Source organism: Oncorhynchus mykiss, chromosome 13 (assembly GCF_013265735.2).
Source record: "Oncorhynchus mykiss isolate Arlee chromosome 13, USDA_OmykA_1.1, whole genome shotgun sequence".
Classification (NCBI taxonomy): Eukaryota; Metazoa; Chordata; class Actinopteri; order Salmoniformes; family Salmonidae; genus Oncorhynchus; species Oncorhynchus mykiss.
Window position 1 is genome coordinate 32076418 of NC_048577.1, and position 18781 is coordinate 32095198.

General features: G+C 43.7%; 1 protein-coding gene across 1 annotated transcript in view; it reads left to right on the forward strand.

The window, feature by feature from the left end:
- Window positions 1–18781, forward strand: part of LOC110486134 (corticotropin-releasing factor receptor 1) — a 157424-nt gene that overhangs the window by 74677 nt on the left and 63966 nt on the right. Inside the window, exons 4-5 of the mRNA XM_036940770.1 lie at window positions 6096–6215; window positions 17424–17506. Coding sequence (XP_036796665.1) covers window positions 6096–6215; window positions 17424–17506 — 203 coding nt within the window. The remainder of the gene's footprint in view (window positions 1–6095; window positions 6216–17423; window positions 17507–18781) is intronic.

Consider the following 18781-nt stretch of genomic DNA (forward strand, 5'->3'; position numbering starts at 1 on the left):
TAATAGCACAAGACATAACACACAGCTGTCTGTGCGGGTCACTACCCCCCCCCCCACCACCACCACAAAGTCCCTTGTCCCAGGGAACAAACAAAGTTTCTGAACGAACTCGGAGGTCACCTTTGCCTGCGTGGCCGTGATGGTCACAAAGTGTCCAGATGTGAAACAATGGGCTCAGTCTGTGGCAGGGGGCTGCCCCTCTGGGGCCCAGGGGATATAGGGGACAAGGATGTGGGAACGGGGAATGTAGTCCGTGGAACCACGCGGTGACACAGGGGGGGAGACTGGGGTGTAGGCTTTCTGGAACCTTTCTGGAACCTTGTCTGCAGCATCTGGGGGTGGGTGCATGGAGAATGTCATTGCCAGAGAGGGGAATTGTGGGGGTCCCTGGGGTTTGGGGAGAAGAGGCCCCTCTGTACGGGGCTAACCTGTCCCGGTGCAGTGCCACCTTTCTCCCCCTGTGAGTACGCTGCACCCGGACACTGCAGGGCCCCACCCAGTGGCTGTCCAACTTGGGGCTTCTGTCTTTCTTTCTTAAGGGGCTGTAGACCTAGACCAGCTCCCCAACCACAAAGTGCCTTCCCCGGGTGTGCACGTCATAGTTCCTCTTCTGCCTCACACCTGGTGAAGGTGTGGGCTGTATCCAGGCAGTCCTGGAGTCTCCGGGCATACTCCGGCCCGGGGGAACAGAAAGGCTATCCTTTGGCCAACCAAACGCCATCTCTGCAGGGGTGTGGATCTCTCTCCCAAACATGAGGAGGGCAGGCGTGCAGGAGGTGGAGACTTGGACAGCGGAGCGGCATGCCATGAGGACCATAGGCAGGTGCTTGTCCCAGTCACGCTGGTGTTTGGCACTGACGATGGCCAGTTGCTGTCCAAGCGTTTTGTTGAAGCGTTCCACAAGGCCATCACTTTGAGGATGGAGAGGAGTAGTGCGGGTCTTGTGCATACCCAGCCTCTCACACATGGTGACTAAAAGTTTCTGCCTTGGTCGCTGTGGATGGACTCCGCAGCTCAAAACCTGCTGAACATCCCCACTGTCAGGGTGTCAACAATGGTTTCTGCCTCCTGGTCAGGCAGAGCATAGGCTCCGGGCCATTTTGTGAAATAGTTCATGGCCGTGAACACCCAGCGGTTTCCACTGTCTGTGGTGGGGAACGGCCCAACTACATCCACTCCCACCCTCTCCATGGGAGCCCCAACTGGGATCTGTTGGGTGAGAGCGGCCTGGAGGGCGGGATGTGTCATGGAGGTAGCTGTGGGAATGTAACACACAGCCGCAGGTGACAGTGGGGCTGGAGAAAATTCACACACAGATGTTGGGAGGGGGGGGGGGGGGCAGCCATGAGTCTCTGCTGCTTTAACTGTTGTAGTAAATGGGTTATTGAGTTGTGTGAATGTGACATTAGGGGGGGCCATGGTGACTGCCCAGTGTGCCCCCATTTAGGTCTCCTGGGATACAAGGTCCCTGCACAAACGCCACCCACACAGGATGACTCATAGTCCTGCCCCCTACTGTCAGGGCACCCCTTCCACAGTGACAGGGACATGACAAAAGTCCCTAACACAGGTCCGGCCCACCACAACAACAGGCTCCATCCGCTTGCCCTCGTCTGCTTCTGGGGGACTTGGATCCTTGCTCCCCCATCTGTGTTGGTGGGATCCTCCTGAAGATGGTGGTGGTTGGGAAAGTGAGCCAGGGGTCCACAATGCCCCGTCTATGAGGACCCTGAGCCATTTCCCTGAGCTCTGGGGGACATGGGGAAATCCGGCGCAGATGGCCTGGCTGGCCACACCCCCAGCAGACCCTGGGACCAGTGCGTGTGACCTGGGACCAGGGCTCTCAATGTCATTAGCTAGCACCCTTAGTGGCTCTCCAGGCTTCCTGCGTCTATTACTCAGCTCTGAGCGCAGCAGCCCGGGCTGTACACACTGTCCAAAGCGCCTCCTCAGTGCTCCCAGTAAAGCCCCATAATCACGTCTGTCCACGGGGCAAATCAATATCAAACAGGACAGAGGATCATCCGTCAGGCATAAAGCCAACTGCAGTGCCCTTTCTTCATCCAACAACCCCCTAAATGAGCTAACAGTTCAAACTGAGCATGAAAAGCTTCCCAAACCGCCTCACCGGAATACTTCTGGGTCTTAACAGATTCGGACACAGCCGGGAACTGGGTGCCGCCATGTTTGTTTACATCCTGAGCCCCAGATTCCTCTTCCCGCAGCGTCGACGTCACCCCTTCGGTCCGCCCACCAGAATCCTCACGAAGCACAGTCGACGAAGTACTCATGCCCGCTTTAGCCGACATCATTCTAGCGGTCTCCCTCAAACGGCCTCTGTGCTCCGATGCCCTGGTGATCTCCTCAGCCAGATCCCCCGATGTCCATGCACATGCACCTCCTTGGCCATAGTCGTCCCCTACCTCCCCCTTCACTTTCGGAATCCCTCAAAGCATTTTCAACCCCCGATGTCACGTACGTTAGCTAGCTACCGGTAGTCAGCTAGCTAGGTGGCTAACTCTTATCTACGTTTTTACTTCTGACACCAATGTAATGAATGACCTGGCTAGATCATACATGAACATTTGTCCAGACAGAGGATGGAGATTACGAATTTACGGTTACTGAAACAACCCTGACATTCTCTTGTGAAGACCAGACGTAAGAGAGAGAACAATGGCTAAACATGGTCCTAACTTGCAATGCTCCATCCCATTGCTAACCCCCCCATCCAAACACTCCACTACACCATCCACCAGGATGCCCGGCATCAGAACATTTCAGGCATTCCTGTGATTGGCAGATAGCAGGTTGATTGGCATGTCGGACACTGGGTACAGGTAAGTACAACACGACCAACTAATAGCAATACACATAATACACATAACCTGTGCTGGTCGCTACAAAACATTTGACCCCCCTCCGTGAAATTAAGGGGAGGATTTTCTCTTAGCCAATCGCTATGCATCAGGGGCTTTTCTTTTGGCAGCCCTGAGCATGAGCCCTGCAGTTGTAAAAATTGTGCAGGACAAATTACAGTCCCCTTTGTTTGATTAATAAGTAACACATTTTTCTCCCACAGCCCGGAGTAATGTTATCAGCTATATGAGGGCTGCCTGCTTGCCTCCTCCAATCTGACGTGCTCTAATTAGTTTTAAACTGCCTGCAGCTTCCCAACTTTGCGTTTTATCCCCGTTTTAGTTTATCAGAATCGTGTTTGGGGTTGTGCTAGGTTTTCAAATCCCTCCAGCGTCTCTACCTCTCTCATTTACATAGTGAGGATTGGATGTCTTCACTGAAGTTTTAAATCTTTGGGGAAGAAAAAAAAAACATTGGAAAGTCTTCTCCCCTTAAGACTCATCGAATCACTAGCATATGTAGTCCGACAACGCTAAATGTACCCAGACAGACACCTCCTATTTTGCTTATGTGTTCCCTTCTCTTACTCCCATCTATTTATCCAACCATAACCCTTTACGGAAAAATCACATCATTTCATGTGAGATTTCACATGTGAAATCATGGTTTTGGAACACTTTACATGTAATGAAAGTTCACATCAAGTTTCACATGTGGATTTTTACATGTGATCACATATCCTTTCACATGTGAAACCATGTGGTTTTGGAACACTTCACATGCGATGGTATCTCACATGTCGTTTCACGTTTGAAGCATTTTCACATTTGAAAATCAAATTTGCAGTTCCACATGTAAGACAAATTCCCACGTGAAAAACTACCTCTCACAAGTTTAATTGCATTTTCACAAGGGAAAAGCGTTCACGTGTGAAAATCGAAGTTGCAGTTTTACATTTATTGTCACATTTATTCCACATGTGTAGTTTTGTTGTTGGTATGATCATCACGGAAGGTTGCTGTGAGGTGTTAATCCCTTTATCCCCAGGTACAGGTTTGCTCCTACCTGTAAGCATGTTTTCCACTAGAGTGTTGTCGCTAGCACGTTAACACAGATGTTGCTAGTACGTCAGTGGCTCGTGGTGGATTACGGGTCCATAGACAGCCACGCAGATTGTGACTCACCTCTTCTGTGTATATCACATCTGCTTATTTTCCATGAATTGGAAATATTTGATTATTTTATCATGCTTTCATCTTTATGCACAGGCATTGCAGGAATGAACAAACGTTACAGGGGAAAACTCACCTAACCCTAACTGTAAATCGTTCTGCATAAGAGTGTATGCTAAATCACCAAAAATGGAAAAGACCCTAAAGGGAGGCAGAGACCTGAGATGTACGCATGGTTATTGCTGGGATGATCTAAATACAACAAAAAGCTAACCCAGTCACCTCCCACTATGTATCCAATGTACCGGCTTAACACGTAATGTCTGTGCGTAATAGAATGTCAGATTGTCATAGAGAAACTGCCTGCATCACTGCCTTCTTCACTTGTTGGCCACATACCCCATGCACAAAATAGTGGCTAGCAAGATGGAGATCACAGAGGTTATTTTTAATGAGTGCATTTCGCAAGTGGCTAGTTTGCGTCAACTACCTTCACTAAAACAACTGCTGGCCTGCCCGGATTCTCCTCTTCACTGTTGACATTGAGACTGGTGTTTTGCGGGTACTATTTAATGAAGCTGCCAGTTGAGGACTTGCGAGGCATCTGTTTCTCAAACTAGACACTCTAATGTACTTATCCTCTTGCTCAGTTGTGCACCGGGGCCTCCCACTCCCCTTTCTATTCTGGCTAGATCCAGTTTACGCTGTTCTGTGAAGGGAGTAGTACACAGCGTTGTATGAGATCTTCAGTTTCTTGGCAATTTCTCACATGGAATAGCCTTCAATTCTCAGAACAAGAATAGACTGACGAGTTTCAGAAAAAAATCATTTGTTTCTGGCCATTTTGAGCCTGTAATCGAACCCACAGATGCTGATGCTCCAGATACTCAACTAGTCTAAAGAATGTCACTTTTATTTCTTCTTTAACCAGACAACAGTTTTCAGCTGTGCTAACATAATTGCAAATGGATTTTCTAGTGATCAATTAGCCTTTTAAAATGATAAACTTGGATTAGCTAACACAACTTGCCATTGGAACACAGGAGTGATGGTTGCTGATAATGGGCCTCTGTACACCTATGTAGATATTCCATTAAAAATGAATACTTTTTCATTTAACCAGGCAAGTCAGTTAAGAACAAATTCTTTTTTACAATGATGGCCAAAGAACAGCAGGTTAACTGCCTTGTTCAGGGGAATAACAACAGAGCTTTACTTTGTCAGCTCAGGGATTCGATCTAGCAACCTTTAGGTTACTGGTCCAACGCTCTAACCACTAGGATACCTGCCGCCCCAATCAGCCATTTCCAGCTAGAACAGTCATTTACAACATTAACACTGTCTACACTGTATTTCTGATCAAGCTGATGTTAATTTAATGGACAAAAAAATGTGCTTTTCTTTCAAAAGCAAGTACATTTCTAAGTGACCCCAAACTTTTGAATGGTAGTGTACATTACTGCATAGTAACTGTAATCCTAGTTTGCACTTTGCACATTTCAAGTATTTGTAAACAAACTTTCAATCAACATTATTTGTGTTATTTTAGGCATTTATAGATTGAGGGGTAGTCTAAACAAACCAATGAGTTTCTACTGTTTAGCTCAACTTCATTTAAGAGGGATGGAAATGTCAACTGCAATGGGTAAACATGGTACAACTTTCCAAATTGTACAATGTTCAAACATGAGAAAAGTTAGGGGTTGTTATAATTGAAAACAGCTGGACATGCCCTGAGGCTGTAGCTCCGTTGATGACTGGTGCCATAGTAATGACCTCTGTGACCATGTGTGTGTGATCGACCCTACTGTCGCTAGGGCCAGTTACTGTACCTGTAAGCACTGCTAGGCAGGTTACGGTGGTCATGTCCTGTTCTTTATTTACCATTCTCGCTCTGTTAGACAGCTGTGACACTACGCTCTTTAACCTCTGTCCATCCACAATCACGGACAAAAATCCACTGGTTGTAATGCAGTATTTTTTTCTCTTGTCTTTCATTCCTTTTGTGATCCCCTTCTCTGTGTCTGTCTCTCTATCTCCCTCCCTCCTTTCTCTGTTGCTCAGGCCTGTTCTGTAACATGTCCATCGATCCCATCGGTACCTGCTGGCCAAAGAGCACTGCAGGGGAGTGGGTGTTACGGCCATGTCCAGAGATGTTCTATGGCGTCAAATACAACACCACCAGTGAGTAGAGCCACATTGACAATGCTTATTTGTGTGTGTCTGTCAATATCCAAGGTTGTACATTACCAGTCAAAAGTTTGGACACACCTACTCATTCAAGGGGTTTTCTTTATTTTTACTATTTTTAACATTGCACAATAATAGTGAAGTCATCAAAATTATGAAAGAACACATATGGAATCAGGTAGTAACCAAAACAGTTAAACAAATCAAAATATATTTTAGATTCTTTAAAGTAGCCACCCTTTGCCTTGATGACAACTTTGCACACTCTTGGCATTCTCTCAACCAGTTTCACATGGAATGCTTTTCCAACAGTCTTGAAGGAGTTCCCACATATATTGAGCACTTGTTGGCTGCTTTTCCTTCACTCTGTGGTCCTACTCATCCCAAACCATCTCAATTCTGTTGAGGTCGGGTGATTGTGGAGGCCAGGTCATCTGATGAAGCACTCTCCTTCTTGGTCAAATAGCCCTTACACTGCCTGGAGGTGTGTTGGGTCATTGTCCTGTTGAAAAACAAATGATAGTCCCATTAAGCGCAAACCAGATGGGTTGGCGTATCGCTGCAGAAGGCTGTGGCTTAAATTCGAAAATAAATCACAGACAGTGTTACAAGACAGTGTTACCAGCAAAGCACACCCACACCTCCTCTTCCATGCTTCACGGTGGGAACCACACATGCGGAGGTCATCCGTTCACCTACTCTGCGTCTCACAAAGTCATGGCTGTTGGAGCCAAAAAAAATCTCAAATTTGGAGGACATATTTCCACAGGTCTAATGTCCATTGCTCGTGTTTCTTGGCCCAAGCAAGTCTCTTCTTATTGGTGTCCTTTAGTAGTAGTTTCTTTGCAGCAATTCGATCATGAAGGCCTGATTCACGCAGTCTCCTCTGAACAGTTGATGTTGAGATGTATCTGTTGCTAAGACTTTGTGAAGCATTTATTTTGGCTGCAATTTCTGAGGTGCAGTTAACTCTAATGAACATATCCTCTGCAGCAGAGGTAACTCTGGGTCTTTCTTTCCTGTGGCGGTCCTCGTGAAAGACAGTTTCATCATAGTGCTTGATGGTTTTTGCGACTGCAATCTTCCGGATTTGACTGACCGTCATTGTGATGTGGTGAGGTTGGACCCAGGTGCAGAGAAGAGACCAGACGAGAAATCAGTGGTTAAGGATAAACATAAATGATTTACTGAGAAACAGCCGCAGGATTACAGTACACTGGAAAAAACAACAAACACTAAGTCTTGAAAACTCACCCAGGAAACAAATGCACAGCTTAAACAAATCAAGCTTCTGCAAAGGAAACCATAAAACAGAGCCAGGGCGACCCCCACGTAGTTAGTTGAAGTCCTGAAAGGTCCCAGGTCCAAGATGTCCCGGGCAGGCGCCCACGCCCACGCCCACTCCTGGGGACCATAGCCCTCGCAGTCCACCAGCTACTGCAGGGTGCCTCAGGCCCGAACCAAAACTGACATTCAACAGTCCAGTGCACGTGTTCGGCAGTGTGTTATGAGCATATTCCACCCAGGCGAGGAACTTGCTCCAGTTGCTGGTCTGAGTGGAGACGAAACAGCGGAATAACTTATCCAGCTCTTGGTTGGCCTGTAGGTGGAACCCCGAGGAGAGACTCACCGACGCTCCCAACAGAGAGCAAAATGCCTTCCAATAACGTGCGATGAACCCCACAATCTGAGACAATGTCCTGGGAAAATCTGTGTTGCTAAAAGACATGGGTAATCACGAGATCAGTGGTCTCCTTCGCTGAGGTCAACTTGGGTAAGGCGATGAAATGGGCTCCCTTTCAGAAACGATCGACGACCACCAGGATAGTGGTGCAGTGCCGTTGTATTTTATTTGTCCTTTTTTTGTATCATATTTCTCCCCAAAGGTCTATTTTTTTGTTTTGAATTCGCCCGAGGGAATTGGTAGTGTTTAAAAAAAAATGAAAACCAGTTAGTGATGTAGTCATGGGCACGACAAACAGAAGGGGGTACATTATGTATGCCTATGCTCCACCTTTTAGCAAAAAATATATATCCGCCTCTGGTTGTGTTTCTTTCAGTAGGTAGGGGATAAGAGGAGGACTGACTGGAAAGAAAACAGCCAGAGTTCTGAATATCCTTTAGACCTACTTTCAGGCCACACCTTCACAGATTGTTATCTGAATATTGTCAAGGCATCAAAGCGGTACAGAAACAAATGCAATAGAAAGATGAGCCATGAATATTAATGCCTATATTCAATTCAATATGATTCGGGCTGTTGGCCATGGGATATTTTATGACGGATCCTGTAAAGGTTTGAGCTCTCGTGTTCAGTTGGTTACTAAAGCGGACTGTTCACCAATTTCCCCCGTCATCATCCGTTTTCGGGGAGAAACACACTTAAGAAGTAAACGGAAACTGCAGTAACAGATACCTCTCTCTCTCTCTGAAAAATATTGTGGGAGCCCTCCCAAAAAGCTTGTGAACTTGAAGCTTCAATCTCAGGGCTCAGAGAACCAGTTGGCTTCCACACACAACCCCACACAGCACAGGATGAAACCAGTTAAGACCAACATGTTACTTTCTGTGAGAGCTATGATGATCTCTCTCTCTCCCTCTCTCTCCCTCTCGCTCGCTCTCTCACCAACACCAAAATCTGTTTTATTAATTTACGAAGTAAGATTTAGTAAACTCTTGAGACATCAGTGTGGATAGTTTAAGTAGCTGACGCTAGTTTGAAAGAGGGCTGTCAATGATTTTTTTTTTCACGTTGCTCCCATTCCAACAATAATCAACTATCACTATCAGAAACAAGCTTATCCTCCTTTTCTCAGAGGGTCAATGTGTGCTTCTCTGAAAATGATCAGTAGAGTGAAATTAATACTAGTGTTGTGTGGATGCACCCATTAAATACATGAAAGTCTTCTGATTCTGTAGATAACATTTTTTGATGATTTTTTAATTGCTGGAGTAAGTGCTTAGGCATGTGTATGTGATATTCCCTCTAGCAATTAGTCACTAACCATTAAAGACGAGTGACGATGGCAAAGTGGAGGCCACACAAAACTACCCGCAGTACCACTATAGGACCAATTACTCTTGCTCTGTCCTCTTTTGCCCTAGGAAATTGACGAAAAAGCCATGTTAACTATTTAATACACCACTCGTAGAAGGCTACATTACAATATGAGAAACACACCACTCTAGAAGGCTAAATTACAATATGAGAAACACACCACTCTAGAAGGTTACATTACAATATGAGAAACACACCACTCTAGAAGGCTGCATTACAATATGAGAAACACACCACTCTAGAAGGATACATTACAATATAAGAAACATACCACTCTAGAAGGTTATATTACAATATGAGAAACACACCACTCTAGAAGGCTGCATTACAATATGAGAAACACACCACTCTAGAAGGTTACATTACAATATAAGAAACACACCACTCTAGAAGGTTACATTACAATATAAGAAACACACCGCTCTAGAAGATTACATTACAATATGAGAAACACACCACTCTAGAAGATGACATTACAATATAAGAAACACACCACTCTAGAAGGTTACATTACAATATGAGAAACACACCACTCTAGAAGGTTACATTACAATATGAGAAACAGCAAAGTGGTAATCCATCTGTCACAACCTGACCTAAGACATGTGATTTATTGCATGATCTGAGGTATCCTATATATCCTATTCAGTGATTTCATTTCTCTAGTCCTTCACTTTCATTGTAGAAAAGATAACTCCCTAACACATGAATGCTACATCTGCATGTTTATTGTGTTGACATTTAGGACAGAGAACTTTTTCAAGAAGATAGTACTTCCTCTCCTCTGTCATCCCACCCAATCCAAAGGGGTTTTAATTGAATCACTAATTTTCAGTGTTTTCATAAAACAAACGTAGACGTACTTGATGTTATAGAAGAGCTGGCTGACACCATCACGGAAATGATGTGCGCACACCGATGGGGCTGAAGGGCGTGTGATGTTTGGATTTCTGAAAGGTCAGACAGCTAGCAACTATGACATGAAGCTGCCATGTGGGGTATCGTAGATGGCTGGCTTCCGATAGTTTTATCTTGTTCTTGATGTCATATCTTGTCTAGCCAACAACTGTGACAACGTACTTAAGAGACAATAAATGCTCATCGTGCAAACGTATTGATGTTTTCAATAAACATTTGGGTGCAAAATATCGTTTCGGCCTACACGTTGTCAACAATCTCAGCCAACACAGTCTGTTTTGCCCATAGTTGTGCAGCCGTCGGTTTTATTGCTAAACAACCAACCTGTCTATAGCACTGACATATTTTTTGGCCTCTGAAGGTATTGGGAATTTTACATAAATTGAGCAGATAATTGTAATGGCTACAATATACTGAAGCTTATTTTAATGATGATAAAGCTCCTGGTTCCTGGTTTCATTGGAAGCAACATTATCTTCATATTATGTAGAAATTATAATAAAAACAATTTAAAAAGTTTACATACACCTTAGCCAAATACATTTCAACTCAGTTCAATTCCTGACATTTAATCCTATTAAAATGTGCCTGTCTTAGGTCAGTTAGGATCACCACTTTATTTTAAGAATGTGAAATTTTAAGAATAATAGTAGAGAGAATGATTTATTTCAGCTTTTTCTTTTTCATCACATTCCCAGTGGGTCAGAGGTTTACATACACTCAATTAGTATTTGGTAGCATTGCCTTTAAATTGTTTAAATTGGGTCAAGCCACAAGCTTCCCACAATAAGTTGTGTGAATTCTGGCCCATTTCTCCTGACAGAGTTGGTGTAACTGAGTCAGGTTTGTAGGCCTCCTTGCTCGCCCACGCTTTCTCAGTTTTGCCCACACATTTTCTATAGGATTGAGGTCAGGGCTTTGTGATGGCCAATCCAATACCTTGACTTTGTTGTCCTTGCCACAAATGTGGAAGTATGCTTGGGGTCATTGTCCATTCGGAAGACCATTTGCAACCAAGCTTCAACTTCCTCACTGATGTCCTGAGATGTTGCTTCAATATATCCACATAGTTTTCATTCCTCATGTTGCCATCTATTTTGTGAAGTGCACCAGTCCCTCCTGCAGCAAAGCACCACCACAACATGATGCTGCCACCCCAGTGCTTCCCAGTTGGGATGGTGCCCTTCAGCTTGCAAGTCTCCCCCTTTTTCCTCCAAACATAATGATTGTCATTATGGCCAAACAGTTTTATTTTTGTTTCATCAGACCAGAGGACATTTCTCCAAAAAGTACGATATTTGTCCCCAGGTGCAGCTGCAAACCGTAGTCTGGCTTATTTATGGCAGTTTTGGAGCAGTGGCTTCTTCCTTGCTAAGCAGCCTTTCAGGTTATGTTGATATAGGACTCGTTTTACTGTGGATGTAGATAATTTTGTGCCTGTTTCCTCCAGCATCTTCACAGGGTCCTGCTGTTGTTCTGGGATTTATTTGCACGTTTTGCATCAAAGTACGTTCCTCTCTAGGAGACAGAACGCGTCTCCTTCCTGAGCGGTATGACGGCTGTGGTCCCATGGTGTTTATACTTGCTTACTATTGTTTGTACAGATGAACGTGGTACCTTCAGGTGTTTGGAAATTGCTCCCAAGGATGAACCAGACTTGTGGAGGTCTACAAATGTTTCTCCAAACGATTTGTGATATCATTTCCCAGTGCATTATCAAAATGATGAACTATCTCCCGAGGGAATCAACGTTGGTCTTTTAGCCAGCGCAAACACTATCGAGCTCCTCCAGTGGTATAGTCAGATGATCAGAGCAGAATTGATTACAATTGATTTGAAGGAAAGGACTTTGATCTCTAAAAATGGAGCAATTATCCCAGTCTGTTCCTCATCCAGAAGTTCTCCGTGGAAATGACTCCCCCCCCCGACACAGATTTGAATTTATGAAGTTTCCTGACAAGAATAGAACGATGATGAACTGCTGGGAGCTGCTTCTCTGTAATTTTAAATGGTCCCAAACCACACTTTAGCTGATATATTAGATTAGCAAAGGTAGATATCTGGACACATGCAATGGTCTGGTCCTGTTTTGTAATATTATCTACACACTGTCAAACATCTGTTAAAAGGGACATTTCACCCCAAAATCAAAGTTAGTCAGAACTCAAAAGTGGACTAATTGTCCCAGGCTGTTTTGTAACTAAAAAGTTGATAATTGATTGTGCGTTTAAAAAGGCTTAGTGTTGGTTTGTCTTTTAAATGAGCCATGTGTAAGGGGTGCATACTGGCGGCAAAGAAGTCAGACGCAGGAGAGCAAAAACTGTGTTTCCAACGGCGCAGTTTAATAATAGAAACCCACCGGAAACCAGAACAATCAATAAATGGGTACAAAACCCGACGCACACCAGACATAACAAGCACTTACATCAAACAATACCGGACAGGGACATGGGGGGAACAGAGGGTTAAATACACAACATGTAATTGATGGAATTGAAACCAGATGTGTGGGAAGACAAGACAAAACAAATGGAAAATGAAAGATGGATCGGCGATGGCTAGAAGACCGGTGATGTCGACCGCCGAACGTCGCCGGAGGAAGTCGTGACACCATGGCAGTTCTGGAAGCACACCAGTATTCTCAATCTTTGTTGCAGAAACGTAAGAAGATCAACCTCCAGTTTCACAAAAATTTAACCACACACTCAATATTTATTGATGCTCATCAATGCTCATTAATGCTCATGAACACTGTAATTACAAGTTGATAAATGCCTTGATTACCCATCAGTGACATCGTAAATCAAATTACTTTAACTAAATGATGATTCATGTTTAGTTACTTAGAATCATTCTCCTGCCAATTTACATCACCATATTCTATTAACTAATCGATCCATGAGTCTGCCTTCAGCCCAGCACTTTGTCAGGAGCGTGTGTGTGTGTGAATGTGTGTGCGCGCGTGTGCATGTGAATGATCGTAGAGCTCTTTCATGGTTTGACAGGACCAATTAAGGAAACCCTTGGCTTTTATATGTCTAATCAATACAACTACCAAGTATAGGTAGCATTAGAGGCAGAAAAGAGTGGAAAGAGAGGGAGATAATGGAAATGAGGGGAAATGGTGACAGGAACAATTACAACAGACATTGAGTTGTGTATGTGTGATCTAAATCACCTCAACCTCCAAGCAGGGAGGACTAGGAGGAAAAGGACAATAATAGTCCAGAAAGGATTCAAGTCAAGACTCCAGTAGAGTGATGGATATAAATTGGAAAGAAAGAGGTGGAAAGATGTCATCTCCTGGACTCCCTCTCTTCCCCCCCAGTCTCGCAGGTCTCTTCTATAACATGTCCATCAACACATGTCCATTTGGCCTACAGCGATGCCTATAGTCTGTCTGTCTCTGTCTCTCTCCTCTCTCACACACACCCTCGCTCTCTGTATTTCCCCCTTGTTATATCGACACAGTCAGTAGAGTCAGTTCTCCAACCTTGTACACCACCACCGCCACCCTTCAACGACTCAGCCCAACTCTCCAGTCACTGCTCTGTTGCATTCCACCTCTACATCCTGCCCAGAAACACTGTCTGGCCCCAATCTGCTCAGGCTTTACAGAAGCTGTTTTGGGGCCCTTCCTTAGTCCCTCTGGTCCAAGCTAGAGTGATCGACTAGCACAGTACTAGTCACATTACCGTCGGTGTCCAATGGAGCTTACACCTGCTAGGAGACAAACAGTTGGGAGGGAAGAGCTGAGACAACTGATGGCCAAAGTCCTTGACTACCCTCCAATTGCTTCTCTCTTGGCTCAGTGTACTCGTCATTATGGATAACCCAAGCGTGGATGATAGAAGGGTACAGGCCAGTCTGAAGCTGGAGAACTTTGGCAGAAAGTTTGGCAGAACGTTTCCTTCATACATGGTGCTGTATCATCATTTCAAAGCTGTGATTATCTTCCCAGATAGGTTACATTGGTATTATCGTTACACAGCGCTTTAGATGTTTCATCCCTTATATTAGTGTTTCACACCCCTAGATCGAGTCTGGAATTATACCGTTCAATTGGGTCCCCACTCCTGATCCTTCTTCACATATATCTCCTTTGTAGCTGGGTTTACTGATTGTAGGTGTTCAGTTCAGTTCAGTTCACTTTTTAACTGGGCTTCCCACTTTCTTCTTAGAGTTCCTAGAGCTCTTCAGACAGTGAAGATTGAACCCCATTCGTATTCACCAGATATATTCTCCCCTGTAACAAAGAATGTTCCTCAACGAATGGTAAACAGCATTCGCTATTCTGCGTTGCCATGCTTACTACATAGCCTGGCAGCTCGTCGATTAAGCCCACTTAAGACGTGCCGGAACACAACATACCCATCCCGTTTGAGGGGGCGAGAGAGAATGTTAAGCTTCTGGCGGGGGCTTACATGGGATTCAGCTAGATTTCGATTAATTATAGCTTAGAAGGTCGGCTGCGTTAATAGAGTGAGTCATCCAATACCAACGGGGGTTGCCGTGGCGGTCGGGAGGGCGGAAAGAGGGAATGAGATCACACTGAATAAGAATTGAAACTGTAGCAAAACACAGGCACTCCGACGTCCTTAAATGGCAATGTGTCAGCTGTAGGTGTTGATAATTGGAGTTTAAGCATGAATGATCTTTGGAATTACTGTGTATTGAAAATGAGTGCCGGAGCATCTCAAGGTGGTTTCCTTGGCAAGAGTTGAAGTTTGGATTTTGCGCTGGCCTTTACACTGTTTAAATTATAGTCAGGAGGGGGTACATGGCCTCTTCTTCAGGGTAGATATTGACTCTGTCGGGAAAATGCAGAATGCAGATGCAGACTTTAAATCCTTCCCTCTCTTTCCTTTCCAATTTAAGTCTAGCTCTCAGCTGGAGCTCTACTTTAACTGATGGAATTCCATTCTCCATTTTTATATTTATCCAGACGGTTGGAAGGAGAGGTGGCGACAGATGAGGGAGTATGTGAAGATTAGAAATTCCAGACTTGGAATTTACTGAACCTTCTAGACTCCATCTTGAGGAAGGAAGTTCTGGACCTGGGATCCCTGTCTCTGGAGAAAACGTCTACTCCTGAAATTGGAGTGTTCCCACTCCACCAAAACTCAGCATTCTATTGGGAGCTTTATTTGTGATATTAGTTGTTTACGATCGATACAGGGACTGATGGGTGTAAATGATTAGCCGTAGGGACGTTGCTGTGCTTGAGTTAGCCTGAGTTCCTTGTCACATTGGCGTGATACTGGACATTATAGCGACCTCATTTTCAAACAAAGCTAAAAGAAAGAGAAACTATTCAGAAGGCTTAGAAAAAGGTCACCATGACTGATTTTCAAAGTCAAAAAGATGAAAACTATCGTTTTTGTGGATCATTTCATCCATGACAAACATGTAATCTACTCCTCTCAGTTCAATGCTCTTTCCTTAATCTTTCCAAGAAAGCTTATTCCCAGGAACAGCAGTATGGCATTCTTAAACCTTCAGAGAAAGTGTACTATAGCTCAAAGTTCAGGGTAGAGTGAGGAAGAGGACCTTGCTCGGTCCAGGGCCAGCTACTCTCAGCTGCAGTGGGAATGATTGAATCCCACTGATAATACCTACTCAGCCTTAAAGATATTGACTTGAGGCCTTCCCCAATTCCACCTACAACAGAACCCCACAATAGGGGCGATTCAGGTGGAAGAATGATATAATTCTGGAAGGTCCAGAGCAGGTGAGCAGAAATGTATTGTCAGCGGTTTGTTTCAGAAGACAATACATCCTTTGCTTTCTGCAGGGTATGTGTGTGTGTGTACTGTCTCATTCTCTTTCATGTATGTACTGTATGCCATATGTTCAGTACAACCCAACCTCCAACCCAGTTCAAAGATCGAACCTTGTGTATGCTTAATTACATCATGTATACTGTCAACCAACTATTGTGGTGCTCTTGGCAGACAGTCATGGTATAATGGTAGCGACAAAGAACTAATCTGTCGGACAGATGTATAGGTTATTCCGACGGTGTTCAGTGATACAGACTATGAAGGTTAAAATGTTGACGTCAATGATCAATAAATGCGTGAGAGAGTGTGTTAACTAGTGTTTGTATTACAAAACCAACTCCCACGGATCAAGAACAGGTCAGTATATGTAGACTACATAATGGTTGGAAATAACTACTTTAATACAGAACCCTTATAGCAAAAAAACATGACGTTTGAAAAATTCTGATAATCTCAAATATTTCTTATTTTGGGGCGGGGGGGGGGGGGGTGTATAAAATGTCAAGAGTGTTATTGTTGAGATATCATGGCATCACACTTCTCTTGTTCAATTATAGTTATTGATTTCATACCTTTTCCAAACTTTTTATAATGATTCATCTAAGTCTATAAAAAAAAATGTTTTTATCCCGTTACTTCGCGTTTGTACAGATCTCCATCTTGAGAGCATAGCAGGAAGTATACAACATTGTATGGCCTTTAGGTCGTGCTTATGTTTGATATGTTTTGTGTTTTGTCTGTAGGATTCATGTGATGTAACATAATGTAACATATTGAGAGCATGGCATGCCACCTACTCTGTGTCAATCAACTTAAGAACAACCAATTAGACCTGTCATGGGGTATCAACATGATGCTTCCTTTCTTGCACTTTGTCAGGTAATATTACGATGGTTCATTAGGTGTTAGTAGAGCGTAGCTGACAGTCTTTATTTTTAGGTTAGCTTAAGATCTGACTGCTTTTGATGTGTTTTCGGCTGTCTCCAACACTCTGTCGCTTACTCCGTCGCAACCTTGTGAACACAGCAGAGAGTCTTTTAGAAGTCTGTGCCTTTGATTCTCTGTTTGTCTCTTGCTTACTTCTGGAGTCACGTTACCTCCACCGTGTGCATGTAGCATGTACACCTGACATCAAATAAAGACACCTCTCAGCCGTGGGTGTTTTCTTTTTTGTTGCTTCACTTTATTCCGGGAGACTTTGTTGCATTTTTTTTGTATTATTTAGAGAATAAAAAAGGGGCAGCACTGTCAAGAGTTCCAATACTTATTTGGAAATGGGTCTGGCGTGCAACATTGCAACATTGTCAAAGATTGGATCGCCCTGTGTGGTTTTTGCAGAATCTGAGTTTAAGGCTGCAGTTTATTTAATCCGCTTGTATGAAAGGAGAAATGGTGCATGTTTGCTTACTTTATAACATGGTTTTCAAATCTTTATTTCCGCAGACAATGTGTATAGAGAATGCCTTTCCAACGGGTCTTGGGCCGTGAAAGGCAACTACACCCAGTGTCAAGAGATTCTCAATGAGGTATGTACTGTATGTAGCATGGTTATTGGTGTATGGAAAGTTAACTGTTTAACTCGGAGAATACTGAGAATTTCTCTACAATGGATAGTAAAATATATTCTTCCATTCTTCTTCTAAGGATACAAGCACTGCTGAAAATATATTTACTATCTATTTGCAGAGAAATTCTCAGTATCCCTCAAACCGAAACACGCACATGATGGGCTGGATAGGATCAGACACAGAGCAGCCCCCCTAAAGCATTGTGGGAGTTGTTTTTTTAACCAACTTTTCATTTTTACAACCACATCTAATTTTTTAAAATGTAAATGGCACCTTTTCTGTGATTTCACTTGTTTTTGAGAAACTTACCTCAAACAGCAAATCACTTCCTCACCCTCGTTGTGTAGTCTGGCATCCCGGAAAATACATGAGCAAAGGCTCCAAAAACAGCTCTCAATATTGTGACGCAGGTCATTAAGATGTTGGACACACAAAATGGTTTAATTCCAAACATTATTGACAACATTATATTCCCTTTTACTGCGACTCAAGCGATTCCTCTCCATCCATTCTACAAGTAACAGCCAAAATAAAGGAAACACTTGAGTAAATGAGGGGTACAAAAGTATATTGAAAGCAGGTGCTGCAATACAGGAAGTTCCAGACTCTTGTGGAATCTATGCCAAGGCACAATGAAGCTGTTCTGGCAGCTCTTGGTGGCCTAATGCCCTATTAAGACACTTTATGTTTATTTTATTATAAATGCCAGTTACGTGTAGTAGCAAGCTACACAGATAATGGAACAGCTCGAGTTGCACAAAAGGGAATATAACGTTGCGGTAATGTTCAGAATGACACAATTTCATGTGTACAACATCTAAACATCTGCATCACTATACTGAGAGATGTTACTTTTCTAAAAGGACGTATGTGGGTGTTTTGGGAGAGTTTGTTCATGTTTTTTTTCAGGGGCCCCATACTACACAACGAGGATAAGGAATTGATTTGTTGTTTGGGGTAAGTTTCTCATAAACAAGTGAAATCAAAAAAAAAAAAGGTGTCTGGACCCCTTCTATAACATGTAATTTTCATAAAAAATATAGATTTGATTGAAAAAACAAGGCTTCTCCTGTAAGTACCTTGCTCAAGGGCACAACGGCAGTAGCACCTGCGATACTGACGCAAGCAACCCTCCGGTACCAGCTCACATCACACCAGATTTTTTTCCCGTCGGTCCTGGTATTCGAAGCGAGTGGCTACCCTCAGGCTACTGGCCCTCTTCTCGAATCTTGA